This window comes from Tamandua tetradactyla, chromosome 9, assembly GCF_023851605.1.
Source record: "Tamandua tetradactyla isolate mTamTet1 chromosome 9, mTamTet1.pri, whole genome shotgun sequence".
In the NCBI taxonomy this organism is placed as follows: Eukaryota; Metazoa; Chordata; class Mammalia; order Pilosa; family Myrmecophagidae; genus Tamandua; species Tamandua tetradactyla.
This window is the reverse complement of record NC_135335.1, coordinates 117,456,277-117,482,142: the sequence shown is the minus strand read 5'-3', so window position 1 is coordinate 117,482,142 and position 25,866 is coordinate 117,456,277. Positions and strand designations below refer to the sequence as shown.

At 35.2% G+C, this 25,866-nt stretch overlaps 1 protein-coding gene and 2 pseudogenes across 5 annotated transcripts in view; 2 read left to right on the top strand and 1 right to left on the bottom strand.

The window, feature by feature from the left end:
- Positions 1-4,175, top strand: part of LOC143646388 (neo-calmodulin pseudogene) — a 32,294-nt pseudogene extending 28,119 nt beyond the window's left edge.
- Positions 1-25,866, bottom strand: part of CDK7 (cyclin dependent kinase 7) — a 92,629-nt gene that overhangs the window by 45,536 nt on the left and 21,227 nt on the right. For 4 of the 5 annotated variants that reach the window (XR_013158040.1, XM_077117416.1, XM_077117417.1 and 1 more), the window contains exons 6-11: positions 24,512-24,622; positions 23,335-23,453; positions 21,011-21,110; positions 15,291-15,377; positions 9,827-9,976; positions 6,687-6,834 (exon numbers count right to left, since the gene is read on the bottom strand). Coding sequence is in view for 4 of the 5 variants with exons in the window: in XM_077117416.1 (XP_076973531.1) it covers positions 6,687-6,834; positions 9,827-9,976; positions 15,291-15,377; positions 21,011-21,110; positions 23,335-23,453; positions 24,512-24,622 (715 nt within the window). In the remaining variant the exon portion in view is untranslated. Of the gene's footprint in view, positions 1-5,937; positions 6,117-6,686; positions 6,835-9,826; positions 9,977-15,290; positions 15,378-21,010; positions 21,111-23,334; positions 23,454-24,511; positions 24,623-25,866 lie in introns of those variants that run through there. The other variant, XM_077117418.1, reaches the window with a different exon arrangement.
- Positions 11,601-13,653, top strand: LOC143646387 (tripartite motif-containing protein 43 pseudogene; annotated as a pseudogene).

Below are 25,866 nucleotides of genomic sequence, written 5' to 3'. Positions count from 1 at the left end.
TTCCTTATGAAGTTGTCTGGTCCTGGGCTTTTCTTTGTGGGAAGATTTTTTAAAAACTTTTTCTACTGCATAGTATAACACACACAAAGCAAAGAAAAAAAAAAGCAACAGTTTTCAAAGTTACAGAACAGATCCCAGAGTTTGTCATGGGCTACCATACCATCATCTCAGATTTTTCCCTTCAGGTTACATAGGAGGCTAGAAGGAATAAATATTTTTTTTATCACAATCAACTTGTTATGTGTGTGAAAAATAATATATATACAAAAGAGCAATAAATTTCAAAGCACAGCACAATAGTTAGTTGCAGAAATGTCCTAAAAAATGATCATGATGATGAATATACTACTATGGGATGACACTGTGAGCCATGTATGGAATGTTTGTTTGTCAAGAATGCTTGTGTTTATATGTTGCTTTGGTTTGTCAATTAAAAAAATAATAAAATAAAATAAAATAGTTTGTACAATGTATTTCAAAGTTTGGTATGGATTACAATTCCACAATTTTAGGTTTTTATTCTAAATGCTCTAAGATACTGGAGACTAAAAGAAATATCAATTTAATGATTCAGCAATCATACTCATTTGTTAAACCCTATTTTCTCTGTACAACTCCACCATCACCTTTGATCCCATCCCTCTCTTTAGGGGTATCTGGGTTATGACCATTCTAACTTTTTCATGTTGGAAGGGGCTGCCAATAATATGGGGTAGGGAGATGAAACTAGCTAACGCACTGGAAAGGCTGGGCCCTCTAGGTTTCAAGATTTATCTGGTCAAGGGACACATCTGGAGATTGTACATTTCTGGAAAGCTACTCCAGTGCATGAAACCTTTGTAGAATCTTATATGTTGCCCTAGGTGTTCTCTAGGATTGGCTAGAATGGTTTTGGTTAGGGTTTGGCAAGTTAGGATATGTACCAATGTCTAACTGAAGCTTTCATAAACGTGACTTCCAGAGTAACTTCTTGACTCTATTTGAACTCTGCCAACCACTGATGCTTCGTTAGTTACCCTTCTTTCCCCTCTTTTGGTCAGAATGGCATTGTTGATCCCACAGTGCGAGAACCTGACTCATCCCTGGGAGTCATCTTCCAGACTTTCACCCCTGGATGTTCCACGTAGGGGGAGGACAATTTCACTTGCAGAGTTGGGCTTAGAGAGAGTGAGGCCACACCTGAGCAAGAGAAGAGGTGCTCCAGAGGTAACTCTTAGGCATACCTACAGGTAGGCTAAACTTCCCTGCTACATACATAAGCTTCACAAGAGTAAAGCCTCAAGATGAAGGGCTTGGCCTATTGAGTTGGGTGTCCCGAATGTTTGACACTGTATCAGGGGTTTCCCCAGCAGTCAAGTATAATAGTTTCATATTTTTTTCCTCCCATCCCTCAAGGGACTTTGCCAATTCTTTTTGATTATCTGCTTAATATATTCTAGGATGTATCCAGGCATTACATTAAGCTATAAAGGAATAAAGGCCTTCGTTCTTCTGGGCTCTGTGGGAAGACTTTTGATGACTGAATATCTTTAGTTTTAATTGGTTTGTTGAGATCATCCACTTCTCCTTGAGTCAGTACAGGTAGCTCATGTGTTTCTAGGAATTTGTTCATTTCATCTAAGTTGTCTAGTTTATTAGCATATAATTGTTCGTAGAATTCTCTCATGACATTTAAAATTTCTTCAGGATGCATAGTAATGACTCTCCTCTCACTTCTGATTTTGTTTACTTGTGTTCTCATTATTAGTGTAGCTAAGGGGTCCATCAATTTTATTGATTTTCTCAAAGAACCAACTTTTCATTTTGTTGATTCTATTGTTTTTTGTTCTCCAGTTAATTTGTTTTAATCTTTGTTATTTCACTTCTTTTATTTACTATGAGGTTGGTCTGTTGTTCTTTCTCTAATTCCACCAGGTGAGCAGCTAAGTCCTCAATTTTTGCTCATTCTTGTTTCTTAATATAGGCATTTAGAGTAAAGTATACCTTGGTGTTTTGGGGTGTAATGAACTATGTATCTGTTTTAATTCATTTATTATGTTGTTTAGGTTCTCAATTTCCTTGTTCATTCCTGTCTGGTTGTTCTATCTAAAATGGAGAGTACTGAGGTCTCCCATTATTGTCACTGAAACATCTATGGCTCCATTCAGATTTGCCAATGTTTGCCTCATGTACTTTGGAGCTCCTTGATTGGGAGAATAAACATTTATGGTAATTATTTCCTGTTGGTGAATTGTCCCTTTTATTAATATGTAGTGTCCTTCTTTGTCTCTTATGATGTCTTTACACTTAAAATCTATTTTATCTGATATTAGTATAGCTCCTTCTGCATTCTTTTGGTTACAGCTTGCATAGATCTTTTTCCATCCTTTCACTTTCAATCTATTTGTGTCCTTGGTTCTAATACACATCTTTTGAAAACAGTATATAGATGGATTCTATTTTTTTAATCCACTCTATCAACCTATATCTTTTAATTGGTGAGTTTAGTCCTTTAATTTTCAAAGTTACTACTGTCAGAGTTTTGAATCTACCATGTTATCTTTCAGTTTTTATTCCTCAGATCCATATATTCTTTTCCCTCTTTCTCTTTTAAACCTTTAAATTGACCTTAGTGGTACTTTTCAATTCTGTGCCCTCCTTCAGAGGTCCCTCTCCTGACTTTTTTTTTCAGCTGACAGGACTTCCTCTAGTATTTCTTGTAGGGTATGTCTCTCGTTGACTAATTCTCTCAATCTTTGCTTGTCTTTGAATATTTTAATCTCTTCCTCAATTTTGAAGTACAACTTGGTTGGACAGAGAATTCTTGCCTGGAAGCCTTTCTTGTCCAGGATTTTAAATACATCATACCACTGCCTTCTTGACTCCATAGTGCCTGTTGAATAATCTAAACTCAGTCTTATGTGTTTTCCCTCATATATGGTAGATTGTTTTTCTTTTACTACTTTCAGGATTTTCTGCTTTTCGAAATTTGGCAGTTTGATTAGTATGTGTCTTGGAGTAGGCCTATTTTGTTTCATTCTATTTGGGGTTCATTCATCCTCTTTGATTTGCATATTTGTCTTTTATAAAGGTTGGGAAGTTTTCCCCGATTATCTTCAACTTTCCCAGCCCTTTACTCTTCTCTTCTCCTTCTGAGACACCAATGCACCAGTCTCAGGTGTACACTGGTGCACCTTTCATTGTCCATCATTTTGCTAAGGTGTGGTTCCACTTTTTTCCATCTTTCTTGCCATCTGTTCTTTTGTGTTCTCTAGTTCAATTGCTCTATTTCCTAGCTTACTTTACTGTTGCTTCTGCTTCTTTGAAGCTGCTATTGTGTCTCTAGTATATTTCTAACTTAGTCTACTGCATTTTCATCTCTGTGCAATCTGTCATTTTTCTATTTAATCTTTCAAATTCTGCCTTACACTCGTCTACTGTCTTGCTGATATCCTTTATTCCTTGAGTAATTGTTCCATATGCTGTGTACCCTCTCGTGTTTTGATTTGGTCATCTGGCTGGGGCATTTCTGTTTAGATCGTCACATGCCTTGTGATTTTGTGTTCAGGCATTTGATTATCTTAATAAGGTTATTCTGCAAGTTAGTTTCCTTCAACTGGTTTTGCACTGAAGTCTCCCTTTTGTACTTTGTCAGTAATTCCCCATCAAACCTAGGTCCAGATCATATAGGGGGTACAATTCTACTTGAGGGTTTATGAAAAGCTAGGCAGGGTTGCATGGGTATTTCAGTGGCAGAAGATCTGCCTGCTATGCGTGAGAGACAGGCTTGACTCCCGGTCCATGCACCCCTTGCTGAAAATAAACAAAATATGAATTAAAAAAAAAATATATATATATATAAAACCACACCTCATCAGTAGTAGGATCCAATGTCAGAAGGAGACACTCAAAGATATATTAGGAATGAACACAGACTGGTGCCCACAGAAAGGAGAGAAAATAAAAAATGAATAAAAATATAAATATACATAAAAGTAATGCTAATAAGAGAAGAATATATAAATATTATATATATATATATTTTAAACCTAGGCAGATAGGGAGTTTGCCAGACTGCACTTACTGCTTCCGAGCAGGTTGTGCTCCTGAGGTACCTCCTCCCCTCAGCCCTGCATGACCAGCAGCCGGCTGGAAAGATGTTAAGCGTGGTGGGGGAGCTGATCACAATGCCCTAAAGAGCAGTTGATGTGCAGCACCTTGTGCCCAGCAGATCTGCTGCTCACTGTGCCCAACAGGATGGCTATTTGTGGCAACCAGACACATGACTGCTCCGAGTGCCCAGGGGGCATGGATTTTTGTGGTAGACAGCTAGGCACACCTCTGGGCTCCCCACGGGCACTGCCAGCTAGGGGCGACTTGGGGAGGTTTCCCCAGCCTGCAACTGGGGCAAGCTGGAGTTGAGGGATGGCCTGTTCCCTTGGATCCAAATTTCCACCTGTGCCACTGCCCATGCCTGGCGGGATTTCTGGTCAATGAGACCCACATTGTTCTCCCTGTCCCAATCTCCCCACCTCTCTCCTCCCTATGAAATACTGGATCACTCATCCCCCAGAACTGTAGTCCCAGCCATCTTTTCCCTGTCCTCTATCTTGTTCCACAGAGCAGAAGTAAACCCAGTCCACCCTACTCCACCATCTTCCCAGAAGCTTGAGAATATGTTTTAAAAACACAATGGTGAAAGCTCTAATTCCATTACATAGTCCAGAATAACTCAAACTTCTGTTAGATTTAGGTTATGGACATCATTCATTTTATTTGAAGTGACTGGTTACTAGTAGGCCAGAGAGGAAATGCAGAGCCATGTGAAAACAACCTAAATGTCCATGTGATCACATTCTGAAAGATGACCTCATTCTTTTCAGTCAAACACTAATAAAGAACTGCTATGAAGGAACTTTTTAGATATAATCGAAGTCCAAGTGAACTGACTTTAATATACGAATAAGCCAATCCAGTGAGCCCTTTATTAAAAGCAGAGCTTTCTCTTCAAATTTAAGGCACAAGGAGGATTTGATGCACTGCTGCTAATTCGAAGATGGGGAGTGCCAAGTGAGAAGGCATGTGAAATTTACCAAGAAGCTGAACAAGGACCCTGGATAAATCAGCAAGGAAATGAGGAACTCAGTTCTAAAACTGCAGGAAATGAATGCTGTCAGAAACAGATTCTTCCCTAGAGCCCCCAGAAAAGAGCCCAGCTACACTATCACCTTGACTTTGGCCTTGTGAAACCCTAAGCAAAAAAGTGAGTTAGAACCAAGCTAGATGTATCTGATTTACAATATTATGAGCTAATAGCTTTGTGTTACATTTATGGTAATTTGTTACACAATAATGGAAAAACAGTCCATGACTAGTCTGGGTAGTGCTGTATATATAAAAAGGAATATTATTATATGGCAATGAAAACAAATGAACTAGATTAAATGTATGAACATGTAGTTAAAAATAGTTTTAAGAATGGCTGTAGGAAATACACAGTATAGAAATCATGTAAAATTGAGACTCAAAACAATGCTGCATATTGTTATACATACTACATGCCTTCTTATAAAATAGCTGTATAAAACATAGAAGGAGCATACTAATTTCATGAGAGTCATTTGACATGTCATTTGACATGAGAGTCACCTGTGAAGAAGGAATGGAATGAAATGAAGCATTAAGGGGATCTCAATCGCATGCGGAGTATTTTCTTTCTTTTTAGTGTACTGACATTTGTTAGTCTGGGTAGTTACGTATGCATGTATTTGCTTCATTACTATTTTTCTACACTTTCAAATACAACCTCTGCTACTACAAAATTGTAATGGTGAATGGAGCAACTATTCAAAGTAACTGAGTTTATTAGGGTTCTCCTCTGAATGCATTTTCAAATCCGTATTTCAGAGAACTGAACTTATTTGACTTTTGTACTCTGATCAGAAAAAACAAAATTATATTTTTTAATTTTAAAATACATTTAATAAAAATAACCCATAGTTTTACATATTTTACATGTGTAGAATATTTACAAATTCAGTTCTACAGCATTTATTTAATGTTTACTATTTTCTTCAGCAATAAAATACTGTCCAGAATTCTGTGTAACTAAAAAATTAGTTTCTTGGGTAATACTCCTAGGAAGTAAAACAAAAACAAAAACAAAAAAAACAAATTGTTCACATTTAAGTTTATAAGCAATTTTAAGCAATCACTGCACTCCAACTACGTTTGTTTTATGGATTAATTAGATTTTCCAATAGCACTTATTAAACATTAAGAAAAAAGTGTAGCAAAGGAATTCACTAAGGGAAGAAGGTATAGACTGATAGCTTCCATAATCTAAAGTACATTCAAAGTGCCCATGCACTTCTTTGGGGGGAGGGGTAAGTGTGCATGGGCTGAAAATCGAACCTGGCCCATGCACTTTCTTTCTTTCTTTCTTTTTTTTAACATGGGCAGGCACCGGAAATCGAACCTGGGTCTCTGTCATGGCAGGTGAGAACGGCCCATCCATTTTTAAAGGGCATGATACAAATATTCTCAATGGAAGCAAAGAGTTAAAATACCATATTCTACTTACTTTATACAATTTACATTTATAAAAAATAAATAGCTCACAACTGAATTTTCTTAGCTGCTCTTCATGCTTAGCTATTAGGCATTTTCTGAGCTCATTTCATTTCTTATGAACATGGGACTTTTACCTTGCTCCAAGGCCTCTGTTCTTTTCCGTTTTGTTGCCACACCTTGGTTTGTCTGCTCCTTTAAAGTTTCCACTGGAAAGTTTGGTCTTGGCAACTGAGACCCAGGTGTTGGTCCTGGTCGATTACTGAAATACTTAGTTTTCAATGCCTTTTAAAAGAAAAGATACCAAAGAAGGGAAGATTTTGAATGAGAAGCTGAACTGTATGTTGGAAATCTGACTTCTAATACTGTTGGGTTAGCATCAAAAATACTACGTAAATATCCTGACCCCCCAAACAAAACTAATTTCAAGTACTAGTATGCAAATTATTACAAATAAAGATCTAGCATCCTAAGATTGGCTGATAATTTCTAAAAGATACACTTTTCTAATTTTACACAAACAGCCTGTACTAATTTGGACTATCCTTAGTAAGATGTATATTTCAACTTTATGTATTATGAACTATATAATTCAAAATTCAAAGAGAGAAACTTGCTTTAAAAGAACTTACATGTTTATTTGTCTAAATATTCATATATATTCAAATTCCAACTCATATAAACATGAATTCTTAAAAATAAGGCTTCTAAAAAAGACTGTTTAAGTTGGAATCAATGGATTACAGTCTAACAATCCACTGCAAATTGTAGGTTTGTTTGGAAGAAAGGGCTTGCCCAACACCATTTATATTAATTACCAGTTCAATATTCTAATATATTTTCTGATATAAAAGCCAAAATCCCAATAAAAATATTTTTAGCCTAGCTGACAGATCTGTCAAGTCATATTTGTCAGTTTACATAAGCAACACAGTACTGTCCAATAGCCAGAATAATCTTGGAAAATCCTCTTAGGAAGAAAAAGAAGTCCATATAAACTTTTCAAGCACATCTCTTTCTCCCCTACTAAAACATTATATCCTCAGTAGTGATCTTGAGATTCCTTGCTTCAAAAGAGCTGGATCTCTAACATGTCACTTCCAAATCATAGCAGTTATATAATTAAATTAAGCTAGTTCTGGGTTACAAAGATGTCAAAGAACTGAAGAGCATATCATTTCTAGTTTTAAGAAAGACACACATGGGCCAAAACCCATTTTTCAAAAGTTCAATCTATCAAAATACAACCCATACAAGTTACTGTAATAACTGTAATACAACCACTAATGAGAATCTATTAGATGATTTGACAGGATCTTAAGTTTCTTATAGTAGAAATAGCATGTATATAATTATGGGAAGGCAATATATTACTTGTTTGAACTCAGAAGAGTAATTCTAATGGTAAAATATCAAGCATGCATGTTCTTAAGCAGCAAATACTGCTAAAAAGAGAAAGTTTGTTTAAGTAAATGTATTAAACAATGATTTGATATTTAACAAACTAAGTGGAAAATTTCACTTTGTATCCTTGATATACACACTAAAATGTTTTGTTAGATACGAAGACTTATGCCATTTCACTTTGATTATTCTTTTCCTTCAGAAGATCAAATCGTTGTACTATGTTTCAATTTTTTACTGACCTGTCCCAATTCTAAGGGTTTGTAACTTTTCTCCTTCGTCGGTGTGTTTGTTTTAAAGGCAAAAAAATGTTGTTTGCACAGCTATAGGTCTTATATTTTTGTGTTGGATAACATTACTCCCTTCTTTTATAAGAGCAGATATTCTTGGCCTTACAAATTTTTCTTGAGTTTGATTCAGTTTCCCTTAAACAACTGTCCCTTCAATTATTTTATATTTAGCGTATCTTTTTTATCTTTTAACTTTTTTTTATTGTATAATATATATACAAAGCAAAGAAAGAAAAAACCAATAGTTTTTAAAGCACTTTTCAACAAGTAATTACAGGATAGATCCTAGAGTGAGTCTGTCATGGGCTGCTATACGATTCTCTCAGATTTTTCCTTCTAGCTGCTCCAAAATATAGGAGGCTAGAAGGTTTAAATTTGTTTTTAATCAGCACAATCAACGGTTTTTTGCGTGAAAAATAACATATATACAAAAAAGCAATAGATTTCAAAGCACAGCACAACAATTAGTTGTAAAACAGATTTCAGAGTTTGGTATGGATTATACTTCTACACTTTCAGGCTTTTACTTCTAGCTGTTCTAAGATACTGGAGACTAAAAGAAATATCAATTTAATGATTCAGCAATCATATTTGTTTGTTAAATCTTACCTCTGATCTTTCTCCAATTCTTTAGAAGTATTTGGCTATTATACTTAGAATATTTAGAATATATTATATTTAGAATATTTGCCTATTCTAACTTTTTCATGTTGGAAGGGGCTGTCAATAATATAGGGTAGGGAGATGGAACTAGCTGATGTTCTGGAGAAGCTGGGCCTTTAGGTTTCAGGACTTATCTGGTCCAGGGACCTATCCAGATTGTAGGTTTCTGGAAAGTTATCCTAGTGCTTGGAATCTTTGTAGAATCTTATATATTGCCCTAGGTGTTCTTTAGGATTGGCTGGAATGGTTTTCATTTGGTTTTGGCAAGTTATGATAGTAGCAATGTCTAACCAAATCTTGCATTAACAGTGACCTCCAGAACAGCCTCTCAGTGACCTCCAGAACAGCCTCTCAACACAATTTGATATTTAGCATACTTTTAATCTCCTGCAAGCACACATTTGTCTCTGACATATCAGTCCCTCTTCTTTATTACTTCTTGACCCTGAGCAGTATGCATATTTTGACTGCCTTTTAAGGGGGGGAAAAAAAAACCAAACAAAAACTTTCAGCATTAGGCTTGCCATAAGGCTTAAATTAATACATAAGAGTTTTACTAAAACATACCAGTTTCTTATAAGAGTTCTAATAAAACATACCAGTTTCTTAAAGAACACAAAAGACCTGGATAACCCCCCCCAAGATAAACTATTTAAAAGCCACTAGATATGTGTGTATATATATATATGTTCCCAAGCAAGTATAAACTCTCCTGTACTTTGTGTGCATGGTGCAAGTTAATGCCAGTCTGAACAGTGGCTTGTAACTGGGAAAAAAGATATAAAGTTTATTATCCCTTAAAAAAAAACTTATTTTTCCAGTATTTAAAGAATGTTAGAAAATTTTATGAAATAATTTTATCAGTGCTCTAGTTAAAATTATCCTTATATTTCCTTATATAAACAGATACACTAAAATACCTGTGTGGCTGTAATTCGAGTACACGGATTAAATAAGAATAAGCCTTGTATGAGATCTAGCAGGTCGTCTCCTGCTGCAATGAAGATGTGTTGTAATGGGATTCCAGGGAAACTCTTAAATGTCACATAATCTGGAAGACTACACATATCCTGTAAAAATATTTTTACAATTAAAACTTAAGTAAATAATTGAAAATGCCATATCTATAACACAATAAGCAGTAATAATAAGGAAAAAGATATAAAAATCTTTTAAAGAGGACACATTTGTATATAATTCTTCACTGAAGGAAGCAGGTATTTCTGTTTTTAATTTTATTTCTTATAATTTATCATTCTGAATAAGTAATATAAATATATGACATTTTGTTGATATAAAATTCAGAAGGCTCAAATGAGCATACAGTGAAACTTTTCTCTCCCTTCCTAACCCCAGATACCTAGTTACCTTCTCTAGAGGTATTATTTTCACCTCTAGAATTTTTTTTAAATTTTATTTAAAAAATTTTATACATATATTTTTTATATAAATGATAGTTTATTGCATATACTTCCCTCCAGCTTTTTTTTTCACTTAACATTAATCTTAAGGATAGGTTCATATCAGTACATAAAGAGCTTTTTTTTCAGTTACATGGTATTCTAATATATGTTAAGCCATTAATTTTTTGAAGAACATTTACATTATTTCCAATGTTACTATTCAAACAATCCTACAATGAAGAGCACTGTGCATACACCATTTTGCAAAATTCAGGTATGCCAGTAGAATAACATTTTTTGTTTTTGAAACTGTCTGGAGGCAACAACAGAAATTACATCACATCATGATATTTTTATCTAACATCCTGTTACTCTAGAGATAAACTGTTTTTGTTAATTACTTACTTGTTCACTGGGAGAGGGCAATATTGGAAGCATAGATCTGGAAACTAAACGGCCAATGTAAACTACTGCTATTGTTCCCTGACAATTTTACTTATTTAAGATTTATCATTATTCAAATTCTATTTTTTCAAAATTAATTAGTACCCCATAATATAGATAAAAGTCCTTAGCATTAAAATTTCATCGGTTTGTAGATGAAGAAACTGAACCTAATAAGATTAATAACATGGTATAATCTTTTCATTATCTAGATTAGCATATTCCTAGGGTGTTTTTCTACTTTTAAAACCCCCTCTCTTTTGTGGACAAATATAACTTTCTTGCCAATTAGTGTTTTCTTTCTTTTCAATTTTTTATTGCCCTTATAAGATAAATGTAAAGTATAAATTTAAAACATTCTAATATCGTTCTCATAAGGAAAAGATATTTTTACAAATACCATGATCTGAAAAAAAAAACAGTAATAGTATTACTAATACCTTAATTATCAACAAATGTATATAAACCCATTTCGTTTCATCTTTTACATAGTATGCTAAGACAAAATCTCACCTTTGTAAGAGATAAAGGATTTCCCAGCAAAAACAGTAGAATTCTATTATCAAATAGTTTCTTTAATTGAGCACTAATTATTACTTTTTTTTTAATTTTTATTTATTTATTTTTGCATGGGAAGGCTCCAGGAATCGAACCTGGATTTCCCATATGGTAGGCGAGAACTCTACCACTGAGCCATTGTTGTATGTCCAATTATTAGAATCTAACAGAGATGACCTGTAACAGTACAAGCGAAAACTCTGGATGTGGTATAAAGCAAACGTAAGAAGATTCTGAAAGGTGAAGAGAAAGCAGCACACTGGTTGGGAACTTGGAACCCAAGAACAACATGTTGGTGAGCTCCCTGGGCTTCCTTTTAGCCACATATATCCTGGACTTGGAGATGAAGAAGTCAGCAACCAGGAAATGTCAACAAGCACAGAAAAAACAACAACAACTACGACAAAAACAACAGCCAATTCTCTCTAGCCAAAGGACCAGAAAAGAACAACCTACCAAAACAGAACACTTTTAGACAAATATCAGAGTAAAAACTGCGGCCCCGCCCTCATCTACACCAGCAAAGCCTGTGTAGAGAGCCTTAGATTTCCATTCCTGCCATGCTGTAAAAAGGCATTCTTAACTCCCCTGCTGGAGGGTGGTTTCAGAGAAGACTGAGAAGGGAGTCATGACTTTCCAGAATGTTATATAAATGGAATCATATGATATATTTGAGATTCACAAACCTTTTGGGATTGACTTTTCACTCATAATTCTCAGATATTCATTCAGGTTGTTGCCTATGTCAACAGTTGGTTCATTTTTATTACTGGGTATGGAATGGATATACCACACTTTAACCATTCACCCACTGAAAGAAGTCTGGGTTGACGTAGTACAGATAAAGCTGTTAAAAACATTCTTGAAATAATCTTCTCCAGAACACATAGAGTACATTTAGAACTCAGCAGTTGTGGAAACTTCTAAAAGTTACTCCTACCACCTTGTGAGGAACTGAACCCTCAACTGACTTCCATAATAGTACTTCTACAGGAAGAACTGGTGAAACCATTGGCATATTCCTTAGGAAAATAGACTCAGACATCCCACAAGCCTTCCAGCATGAACTCATCTGCCTCATCTGCCTGAACTACCTTGTTGACATAGCCATCATAGGTTGTGAGCACAGCCTTTGCAGGCCCTCTCTCTATCTTTCCTAGGAAGAAGCAGAAACCCCTGCCAAATGCCCTAAATGTAGGGAAGAAACCTTTCAAATATTCTTCAAAGAATATGGTGTCCTATGTCAGACAAGCAAGTTTCTGCCAATTCCTGAGCTCAGAGGAACATCTGTGTAGGACACACAAAGAGACCAAGAGATCTTCTGTGAAGAGAATGAGAACCTGCTCTGTTGGCCTTGCTCGAAGTCTCAGGAGCACGAGACTCACAAACAGTCTTCCACAGAAGGGGCGGCTGAGGAGTACTGGGAGAAGCTCCTAAGGCAAATGAGTCCTGTATGGGAAAAGATCCAAGAAAATCAGAGAAATCTAAATGAAGAAAGCAGTATAATCAGCATGTGGAATGACTTTATGAGTCTAAGGAGAATGATTATCAAAGCTGCCTATAGGAAGTTGCATCCAGATCTCCATGAGGAAGAAAAACAACAGAAAGACTGAAAAAGGAAAGCTAAATGATTTTTACAGAAACTCAAGAAAAATAAAGCCACAATGGTTCAAAAGGGGAAACATCTAAGATAAATGTATGAAGAGGTGATGAAAATGTGCCATAAATCAGATGTGGAGATGCTCCAGGATTTGAGAGATATACTGACAAGGAGTGAGTAAGTGCAGCTGCACATGCCCCAGCCTGTGAACCTCGAGCTCGATGAAGGGGCCATCACCAGATTGAAAGACAGTTTCAACTGTTAGCAAGTAGAAATTTCCTTCAATAATGAAACATGCATCCACAATAGCATGCTGTTTGATGGTTTGAGGAGACTGACATCTACAGATGGTCATCAAGATGTGACTCTCAATTCTCAAAGATCTAAAAATTTTGCTTCATGGGGGACCCAGGCCTTCACCTCTGGTAAACATTATTGGGAGCTGGATGTGGATGATTCTTATAACTAGGCTCTAGGAGTCTGCAGGGATTTCTGGATAATGAAGAATGCCACTCTAATAAATATTTCTTCTTTTATGTGTGAAACAGGATAACCATTACAGTTTCTTCACAGCTGCCCCAATATTTTGTCAGTATATACAGAAACTCTGGGCCATGTTGGTGTGTTCCCTGATTTTGACAGTAGAAGTGTGAGTTTCTTGAATGTTGCCATAAGTTTCCTCATATGGAGCTACCCAACTTGCTCCTTCAATTTCCCTCTCAGGCCTTTTCTTCTTCACTAGTTGCACATGATCAGGGTTAAGCCAGGAACCTTACCATATGTCTCCTTATCTGGGGGAGCCCTTCTCTATTGAAATAAATCAATAATACTTTGTCTTTTAAAAAAAAATTCTTGAAATGACAAAATTACAGGAGTGGAGAAGAGATTAGTGGTCAGAGGTTATGGAGGGGATGGGGTGGGAGGGAAGCGGGTGTGGCTATAAAAGGTAACATAGGGGATCCTTGTCATGAGTAATGGAAACGTTCTGTATCTTGACTGTTTTAATATCAATACCTTGGTTGTGATAATAGCTTTATAAGATGTTACCACTGGTAGATGCTGAGTAAAAGGTATACACGATATTAGTGTATAATTTCTTAACAACTGCACATAGATGTACAATTATCTCAAAATAAAAAGTTTACTTAAAAAATATATATAAGGGAAACATCAGTAAACAACAAGCATTTAGAAAAGCATGTCAAAGGGAGAGTACAGAATAAATATTATGAACATGGGCTCTGAAGTCAGATAGAATCAGATGGTAGCCTAGACCTGACAGTGGACTGTGTGGCCTTGGGTAAGTTATTTAACCTTGATAAGCAGTGGTAATAATCTTGCCTGTAAAAAAGTAACAATACTTACTTCACAGATGTTGCTGAGAGGATTAAATGCAAAATGATGCATGGAAAACCCACCATGACTGCCATGTAGTAAGTAATCAGTAAATGATGGATATTAGGGTATGTTTTAAAATTAGAACACATAGCAAACTTTCAATTAGGAGCTGAGCAAGTGACAGCAGAGAAGAACCTCATTAGTTATTAATTTCAGATAATTTTATGAAATTCAGTTTTAACCAGAATGTAAATCATGTGATTAAAACTTCTCTTTTCTAATATTTCGTCCCAAGGAGACAGGACTATAAGAGTAAGGAAAATCAAAAGGTCTACATTTTAAATTTAAGAATGAACAGATAGGTATATTTTACTGAACTGTAAAATATACAAAATTTGCAACTTAAAATGCTATAAATTTTACCACAGATTTAATATTTTTCTAAATACAATGTACTGAATTAAAATAAATTTAATACTGAAACATCATAATTCTGTTAATGAAAATACCACCAAAATTTCTATATTCACTAATACAATTTATTAGTTATACGGTTAAACAGACTATCTATAAAATTGATTATGCAGCTGGTTAAAAGGAAAAGGTCAATGATATATTAGGTGAAAAGAGTAGACTGCAAAAAATCACACACAAAAAAAACAACAAAGCATGGTGTGGTCCCATTTTTTTAAAAAAGGGAAAGAAAATGCAATGCTGTATGTACATTATGTGCTAGTGTAAATACCAAATTACCAAGGTTTTAGACCAACCAGTGGTTACCCCTGGGCTGGGTTATTACTGAAGTGGGGGAAAGGAAATATGTATGTATGAGATTGGATGGTATGCAACAATTTAAGATTTTACTTTGTATAGTTTTTTATCATTTTTGCAATGAGTATATATTATCAGTAAATTAAGACAACTAGTAATGAAATATCTTTAAGTAATATTTACCTTACAGAACTATATAAAGCATATGACAATGAAATAATTTTACAAAACTCTAATTAAAGCTAAAAAAAAAAATGCATTAAGGCTTACAGGCCATTGTTCTTCTGTAGGTGTGCCCAAGGTTTCAAAGATTCTCGTTAGCTGATCTAGGTCTGAATCTCCCGGCAAAAAAGGAACCTGAAAAAAAGCAAGAGGCAGACATTTCAAGATGGTCTGATAGTTTTTAAAGAAATATTACTATAAATTTAATGAGAAAAACTAAAAAACTCGGTAACGTGACTGATGTGAAATAATATCTTCTCATTGCTAATTATGTAAACAGCACCTGCACTACAACATTTTATTCACCTTACAAGTATTTCATAAATTACCATACAATAGGCACTGTACTAAGCCCTAGAGTATAGAATAAAAGAACAAGAGTCCCTGCTTTCCCCTAGAGTGGAGGTGGTAGACACTGTTGCTACAAGTAAATAGGCATTTTAGCCATGGTGTGCGCAGAGGAGAAAGAAAAATGAATGAAGAAAATGAAGAAAAATAAAGAAGAGAGCTGCATGACACCATTGAGAATACCAACAAGGGTACAAGGGTAGTTCAGTGGTAGAATTCTTGCCTGTCATGTGGGAGACAGGGATTTGATACCTGGCCCACACACTGCCGCCCCACCCCCCGCAAATCAACAAATGGTGCTGCAATAACAGATAGTCACATGGAAAAAAATAATGAAATATGACCCCCACCATACAGCATACCAAAAAAAAGAATATCAACAAATACATCACAGGAGTCTCAGAAGGGCAATAAATCAGTACGACACAGCACTTAATAGAATGAAGGGGGAATAAAACATGATCATCTCAATTGAAACAAAAAAAGCGTTCCACAAAATCCAACATCCTTTCATGTTAAAAATGCTCAGAAAACTAGGAAAAGAAGGGAACTATCTCAACATTATAAAGGCAACTTATTAAAAAATCCACAGCAAACCCCACCATTTTCAATGGTGAGAGACTGTTTTCCCCCTAAGATCAGGACGATTACAAGAATACCAACTGTCATCACTGTAATTTAACAGTGTTCTGGAAGTGCTAGTCAGAAGAACTAAGCCAGAAAAAGAAACAAAAGACATCCAAATTAGAAAGGAATAAGTAAAATAAAACTTTACTCTATTTCCAGACAACAGGATCTTATATGCAGAAATACCCCAAAATCCACAAAAAAGCAAGAATAATAAATTTAGCAAAGTTGCAGAGTACAAGATCAACAATCAAGTCAGTTAGGCTCCTACACATCAATAATAAACAATCTAAAAAGGAAATTTAAAAAAAAATCCATCTATAATAGCATCTAAAAGAATAAAATACCTAGGATAAACTTAACCAAGGTGAAAGACTTGATTACTGAAAACTACAGAACACTGCTGAAGGAAATCAAAGAGTTAAATAAATGGTAAGATACTTGTGTTCATGAATTGGAACCTAACATTGTTATGACATAAATACTACTTAAGGCAATCTATAAATTCAATGCAATGCCCATCAAAATCCCAGCAGACATTTCTGCAGCAATGGAAAAGTCAACCCTCAAAATCATATGGAATTGTAAGGGGCCTGGCATAGCCAAAACAATCTTGAAAAAAGAACAAAGCTGGAGGACTCACATTTCCCGATTTCAAAATTTACTACAAAGCTACAATACTTAAAACAGTGTGGTACTGGCATAAGGACAGACACAGAACAATGGAATAGAATGGACAGTCCAGAGTTAAATCCACATAAATCTGTGGCCAGACACAGATGTTAAGTCCATTCAATGGGGAAATAATATTCTCTTTAACAAACAGTCCCAAGACAAATGGAAATCCACATGCAAAAGAATGAATTTGGACCTTTATTCCTCATCATACACAGGACTTGATTAAAAATGGGCCAGTGATCTAAATCTAAAAGCTAAAACTATAAAAACTCTTAGAAGAAAACATGGAGAAATACCTTCAGGAGCTTGTATTAGGTAACAGATTCCATTTTGTAGAACACATATTAGCAAAAGTACGAGAAACAATAGAAAAAATAAACTGGATTCCATCACAACTGAAAAGGACATTAACAAGAAAGTAAAAACTCAACCTACAGAAAGAGAGAACATATTTGGAAATCATATATTTGTAAGGGCTTAATATCCAGGGTATGTAAAGAACACCTACAATTCAACAACAAAAAGACAAACAACCTAATTGAAAAACAGGCAAAGACAGTAGCTCAGCAGGCAGAGTTCTTGCCTGCCATGCCCGAGACCCGGGTTCGATTCCTTGTGCCTGCCCATGCAAAAACAAACAAACAAAAAAATAGGCAAAGGATTTGAACAGGCATTCCTCCAAAGCAGATATAAAACTGGTCAAGTCATATGAAAGATTCCCAACATTAGCTGAAAGAGAAATGCAAATAAAAACTACAAACAGAACAAAAAATGGAAAACAGTAAGTGTTGGTAAAGAGAAAGAGAAACCCATCCACATCGTTGGTGGGAATGTAAAATGGTGCAGCCACTGTGGAAAATAGTTTGGGAGCTCCTCAGAAATGTAAATACAGACCCTACCATATGACTCAGCAATCCCACTTAAAGGTATATATTCAAAAGAATTGAAAACACAGATTTAAACAACTATTTGTACAATGTCATTCACAGCAGCATTATTCACAATAACCATAACACGGAAGCAATCCAAGTGGCCATCAACATGAATGAATAATCAAAATGTGCTATCAACATACAATGGAAAATTATTCAGCCATAAAAACAAATGAAGTGCTGAGAAATGTTGCAACTTGAACTTTGAAGACATCATGTTAAGTGAAATAAACCAGATGTCTCAAGGATTTGAACAACATGAAGTGCAGAAACATACACATTCATAGGAGTCCAAGAAGAAGAGAAGGGATGGGGCAGAAAGAATAGTTGAGAAAATAATGTCCCCAAATTTCCCCCAACTCTTATAAAAATTGTGTAGGTACAAGAAATTGATACTGTAGATATTTAATTTTCCTTTGTCATATCTTTCCACTGAGGCAGGGTTCAAAAAACAGATATTAGAGTTTTGGTAATGGATGATGCTGATTTTAACACAACACTGTGAATACAATTAACACCAATGAGTTGTATTCTTGGAAGTGATGAAAAATTTTATGTTTTATATATTATCACACTCAAAAAAAGCTAAATAAAAAATAAACACCCAAATATTAGAAAACTGGTAGATACTATTCCTTATGCTAGGGCATACTGAACAACATAGTGCTTGAACAACTGGAACACAACCTCTAGAACCCTTGTGTATCCAGAAGCCTACACACAATCAATTGATGAAAGCTCTATGTTCAGAGCTGATCAGTCAAACTGAAGGATTAGACTGATAGAGCTCTGGAGACCAACAGTATGCCAAGACAATAGCTCTGGATCTTCATTACTTGAATGAAGGATGCAGGGCAGGAAGGCGTCTGTTGCTCACATATTTCTATCATCACATCATTTCTAGAGAAGGTTCTAACTGAAGCCTGAAGTATGCCAAGTGGCCTTACTGTAAGGCTTGAAATGTTCTCCTCAAACCATAGCCTTCCTATTTACAAACTAAAATGAACTGTTAACTTTGAAATTGTCTAAACCAGATAAAGGCAGTTGCTCATTAGGTAATATTCAAGTTTAAATTCCCTACTTAATCTGTCTCAAGTCATAATTAAAAAAAAGGAGCATCTATACATCAGAAATTAAAAAGTGTGTTAATGCTACTTAATGACATAGCACTGGACCTAAGTACTCCACTGGTATACATATTTCTACATTCAGTTTCATTTTAACAACAGAGGATGCTCAGAATACTGACATAATTGATTCTAAAAATGATTAAAGCTATAATGACTAATCTGATTGGGTATGCACGCACTTATTTTTACTCCAGTTTTCTAGTTTTTTAAAAGTAGTTTATTAAACCTACTTGCATACACTTTTTTTTTTTTTTTTTTTTACATGGGCAGGCACCGGGAATCGAACCCGGCGGGGTCCTTTGGCATGGCAGGCAAGCATTCTTGCCTGCTGAGTCACCGTGGCCCACCCCATACATTTTTATAAAGAAAAAACTTTCAACAGGCTGACTGCTTATAACAGCATCTTATAACAGTCTCTTGAACTATCCTTCCTTCAATTATTATCATTTGGATTGCAGAATCTCTATACATTTAGAACTGCGTGGGCATCATTTCCATAGATTATCTCCTCAAATGGCCAAAGGGACAGTTTAAAATAAGAAATCTTTTTCTTCAATTTGTTAGACAAAAGACATGTCAGAATGATACTTTTCTTCAGCATCTATGGCTGCCTGAGATTTTTCACATAACATGATCATGATTCCAGCAGTGATGTCAATGACTAGAAAGACTCCAAATTTAAACTATGATTCCTACCAGGTTCACAATTCTAACTTGACTGTTCTCAACTATCTCTCCACTCACTTGTTCAACAAAATGACTAGTCACAACCTTATGGACTGCAGAGTTTCAGTTTTTTCTTGCCACGAATGAATGGTGCTTGGGTGTTCATTGATTTTCAGTGTTAACTTCTGGTATACTCTGTTCTTGTGGGCAGGACAGAGTTGTCTTGGCAGCTGATTCACAGGACCCATAACTAGCATTGGGATCACGATGTCATCTTTCCAGTCTGACTATGTGGCTTTCTTCTGCAAGCTCCCAGAGGGGTGTACTCGCCAAAATGATGCATGTATTTTACTTTTTAAAACATCTTTTTAGTTTAGTGTTGCTTTCCTTTTTTGGTATACGGAAGTTATTTTTTTTTATTCAGGGAAACAAAACTCGAGAAGGAAAGCAGCTAGAATCTGGAATATGAGGAGAAAAAAACTCATAACTTCATAAGGATTCTCCAGTATTCCTTTACCTTTATCTTTCAGAAAGGCTAGTCTTTCTGAAGATCTAAACTTTATAAAAGTTTCCAAGTCAGCATCTTTCTCTCAAGTGAGGGCAGGAAGAGGATGTTTCATTGTGAGAAAATACTATAAGACCACCAAATTTGCTGTTTGAACAGAACTAAAATGATGCTCTCACACAGGCTTAAAGTCATACAAAATAGCAGCTGTAACAGTTTTGTTATTATATATCTCTTATGGTATACTTTATTTTTATTTGGAAAACACATATAAATTTTGCCATTTCAACCATTTTTTGGTATATAATTCAGTGGCATTAAACACACTTATAATGTTGTGCAACCATCACATTGCCTATTACCAAAATTTTTTCACCACCTCAAACAGAAACTATGTATTAATTAAGCAATAACTCCCCATTCTTCCTCCCTCCAATCCCTGGTAATCTCTAATCTACTTTCTATCTCTATGAATTTGCTTATTCTAGGTATTTCACATATGGAATTATACAGTATTTTTTCTTTTGTGACTGGCTTATTTAAAGTATATTTTTAAACAGATCAAAACAAAACAAAAAACTCTACAGTACAAAAGCTCATTCTAACACACTTAATTACTGTGGGCATACTGTCATATTATAAATTAATTTCTTACTTTCTTAAGTATAATAATCTATAATAAAACCTTTATTGTCCTAAACGAAAGCTCTTCTCACCTCACATTAGTATTAATAAAAAGGTTGCATTGGGGGCAGATTTTTTTTAATTCCTCTGTTGTTTGTATGCTTTTTGTTGCAAGGCTGGTGGTGGCAGTGAGAGAATTCTTACACAAATGATACAAATAAACAACAATACTGAAGTGTATACATATTCTGGACTTACCCTTAGAAGCAACTCTGCTAGTATACAGCCCACAGCCCACATGTCCACACCCACACCATACATCCTAGCTCCAAATAGTAATTCAGGGGCCCGATACCATCTGAAGAACCAAAAGAAATACTGTCATGTTAGAACAAAATTATTAGAGAATTTCTTAGAGAAAACACAATGAAACATCATCCCACTAGATGAAACCCATTTTTTTTTTTTTAACATGGGCAGGCACTGGGAATTGAACCCGGGTCCTCAGGCAGGCAGGCAAGCATTCTTGCCTGCTGAGCCACCGTGGCCCGCCCTGAAACCCATTTTTATGAATATATTAACTCAAGAAAAACTGGCTATAAAACCAGGAAATCATATACATTCTTAGTCCATTCACTATCCCACCCTCCCTAGATGATTTTTTAATACCTGCTCTCTGGTGAAATCCCCCACGTCTTTACCCATACTTCATCTCAGTTGATGACCTTGCTTTCTACTTCACTTAGAAAATCAAGTAATCAGAAAAGAATTTCTATAGATTCTTACCAGATCATATACTTATCTACAGATATTTGCATTCAAATATTCCAAATCTGTAACTACAGATGAAATATGTATGCTTCTGTTTAAAGCCAATCTCTCAATTTTTCCACTAATTATGATGTCTTTTTGCCTATTTTCAAAGATAATTGCGCCAATAATTCTTTTTTTCCAACATCATTAATTTTTTATTGTCTACTAGACTTTTCCCATCAACACATAAACATACCGCTTTTCTTCAGCTTCAAAGAGTAAATAAGAAAAAAATTTCTCTGGACCCTACTTTCCCTACAACTCCCTAATTTCTGTTCAGTTCCTATACAGTTAAACTTTTAAGTTGTTGTCTGTTCTTAATTATTTCCAATTCATCTTCTCCCACCTCCTTTAATCTTTCCAGTCAGGCTTTCATTACCACCAACTCCACAAAATCGTTCTTGTCAAGGTTATCAACGTACACAATGTTAAATCCAATCTAAATTCTCAGTCCTCATCTTAACTTGACCTACTGGCAGCATTAGATTTGCAATAAGAGAAATTATAAGAAGTTGGTAGAGGAGAAGTATAATGCTCTTGTGTGGGGGTCACTGTTTCCAAGAGCATGAGAATGATGGGCGTGATCTGTCTGGGAATGATGGATGTAATCTTTCAGCTATTATGCAATTTATTTGTCACATCTCCTACTCCTTACACAGGACCCAGAATTGATCCTCAATGAAAGTCTACTTGGAAGAAGATGACAAAGTAATTTAAAAGAATAGACAGAAATATGAAGAGGACTGGAAATTTACAAATGCCATCCTGATAAGGCTTAAAAAATATACTGCCTCATCTATTGTGCTGGTTTGAAAGGATGTATGATTTGAAACCCTAGAAAAGCTGGAATCCTATAAAACAGGAAACATTTTGGAGAATGGGAGAGATCTGGAGACAGCAGAGAATGACAGAGCCACAAGAAAGCCACAACAGAGAGCACTGCAGAACTATGAAGCAGAGAGTCCACTTCTGGAGGTGAAAAAGGAAAATGTCTCCTGGGGAGCTGGAGAGGAGGCTAGCAAATGATGCCATGTGCCCTTCCAGCCGAGAGAGAAATCCTGAACTTCATCAGCCTTCTTGAACCAAGTTATCTTTCCCTGGATGCCTTAGATTGGACATTTCTATAGATTTGCTTTAACTGGGACATTTCCATGACCTAAAAACTGTTACCTTGCAACTTATTAAATTTCCCTTTTTAAAAGCCATTCTGTTTCTGATATATTACATTCTGGCAGCTGGCAAACTGGAACATCTATTTAATAGATTTTCAGTTTTTATACATTAAACATATAAACAAAAAACATAATTACAAATAGTATGAAAAAATCAAGTATTAAGGCACTGTATTCTTGAATTTGTCAGAATTTATAGATATTAAAAGTGCCAACAAAATAAAAACAACATATAATAGATCTGAAGGGCAACAAGTTGCTGCGGTATCAATTAATCTTACCACACCACATCTTATCAAATCAAAGTTCAGAGCATTTTCACTCATTTTGAAGGACATATAACGAATAATATAATAAACCCAAGCCCAACAAATCAGGTGATTAGATAGAAAAACAACCACTTAAGTTCTATCCTACCTAAATAAAACATTAAAAAGAACTATAAATTATTCCCACAAGTTACTAGGTAAATGTCTAAGGATTACGTTAATTCAACTGATTTCTGAACTCTGCCAATATATTTCACAGAAACCAATTGATGCTCTTTGATTAATATCCTGTACAATAGAAGATTTCAATTATTTAAGAGATTCTCACCTGGTTACAACCTGATGTGTATAAGCTCTATTGGGGCTCCCAAATGATTTGGCCAGGCCAAAATCTGCCAGTTTTAAAACTCCATTTTCATCTAGCAACAAGTTGTTTGGTTTCAGATCCTGTATCATGGAAATTTTAAACAAATAAGCGAGCAGAGTAGAGGAGAATCCCAGAGGGATACATATACTTCACTTAACTTCAAATGTACTAAAAACAAGGTAACATCCAAAACTAAAACAATCATTTTTTCCATGGATCTAAAATCCCATCAAAGCAAAGTAAGATTGGTCGAATTACATAGTGAGACCATGGCTTAAGGTAATTCATTTTGCTGAGGTTCAATGGATTGTTGTGAGGATTAAATTTGATATCTCTTGTAAAAAGCCAAGCGTAGTAACTGGCTTATACTAAGGGCTCAACAAACTGTAACTACTATTAACTGAATAACAATAATATGAGCTTTAGTAAATAAAAATGTTATGCACTTAGAAAGGATGAAGAACACATTCTTCAAAATTTCTGCTAAAAGATACTGCCAATAATCTAAAAGGGATTCCAGGTTTGAGAAGTGAAAATTACTAATTATAAATTATTCATAGCTATTTTTTCTAAAGAGTTCCTAGGAACATCCAAATAGCTAAATTATCAACTTCGTTCTAACAACAGAACGTTCCTAAAAATGACGCAACCATGTCATACATTTTATTTCATATAGAACTGTAGAGCTACTAGAAATATTATTTCTCTAAAGATATTTTAGCACTGAATACCTTAATTCAGAATCTTACTGTATTTTCTTCTACTACTGTATAACACAAAGAACACTGACTTAAAGCCAAAAGATCTATCTTCCAATACCCTATCAGTTATCAGCTATCTAATCTTGAAAAATATATAACCTTGGTTAGGTCATTTAGCAACTTCACTCTTCATCCATGAAAAAAACGAAGGACTGGATCTCTTCCAGTTCTACATTTTACATAATAATTTTAGAGTCCTCAAAGCACTACCTGGTGGAATAATTGAAAAGAATAGAGAGAAGAAAAGGTGTGGCTTAGTTACCTCTCTATTTTGTCTTACAATTTACCTATTTAGACCATTTATGTTCTTAAATGGCCATATAAAATTTGACTATGACATAAAGAGGCAATCATACTTAGTACATTTAAGATCTTACCCTATGTAGAATCCAATGTTGATGTAAATATTCTAGCCCTTGAAGAGTCATCAACATGTAGGCTTTGATGTGTGATGGTGTCAGCACAAGACTATTATCCTTTATTATAACCTATAAAGCAGTTATACGATATTTGAGTATACTTTATCATTACAGATAAACTGTCCCATACAGAATAATTTATAGACACAAGGTGAGTGTATCCATCAGGAGAATCTCAAAAGAGGTTGCCTAATTCTCCTTAGGAAGCATTATCTGAATTTCCAGGATTTTGTGATTAGGGAAAACATCTCTAGTTTGAAAAGAAAGCAGTGCTTTGTCTCCTGCTACTTTGTTTTTAGGCATGAATGTAGTGAACATGTACAGTTTCTGTGTGTCTTAGGTGATATATGTATATATATATATATATCCTTTTTATGATAACATTTAGTAGTAGTTTAGAAAACCACAATCCAAGTTCAGTCCACATAGCTAAGATGGACTGATCCCCACTTGCGGCCTCCAAATGCAGGCACACACCAAGCATTACCAATCCTCATACTGTGGTTTCCTGGCCATGGAGACTGGTTCAGGGATGGACCTGTGATCCAAACCAAGACAATCAAACAAAGCAAGAACTTATGATAGAACCAAAGGGAACAAAACACTTTTCCCCAGGGATTATTAAACTCTAGAGAGATATGCATGGAAGTACCTGGGCCACTGTATTGAGCAATTATGCCATGAATGAATGCAACAGAGATGAAAATAGGGCTGACTAAAACACAAGATTGAGTTCTGATGACATTATCTGTGAGTATGCCTAAAGACAGTTTATTCCTAGATTTCTGTTAAATGAATTAAACTTATTCATTTCTCTTTAAAAAAAATCAGATTCAAGGTAAAATGTGCCCTTGTACATGTACAGTTCCATGATTTTGCCAAATGAATCCAGTCACTCCACTATGACCATAAAAAGATAATAGTTCTATAACCTCCCCAAATTCCCAGAAGCTCCATGTATGCAATCCTTCTCTTTGCCATCAACCCCTGGCAAACACTAATGTTATTTCTATTCTTTTAGTTTTGCCTTTTCTAGAATGTAAATTAAATGGATATGCATATGTGCATATACTACGCAGCCTGGAACAAGGATTTTTAAATTTAGCATAATGCATTTCAGATTCATCCATTTTGCTGCATGTATTGGTAGTTCTTTTTTTTTTTCTTTCTTTAAGAAAAGCTGTATTTTCCTGAATGTTGATTAACATTTATCAATAAAGCCCCCTTTTTTTATTAATTAAAAAAAAATTAACTAACACAACATTTAGAAATCATTCCATTCTACATATGCAATCAGTAATTCTTAATATCAT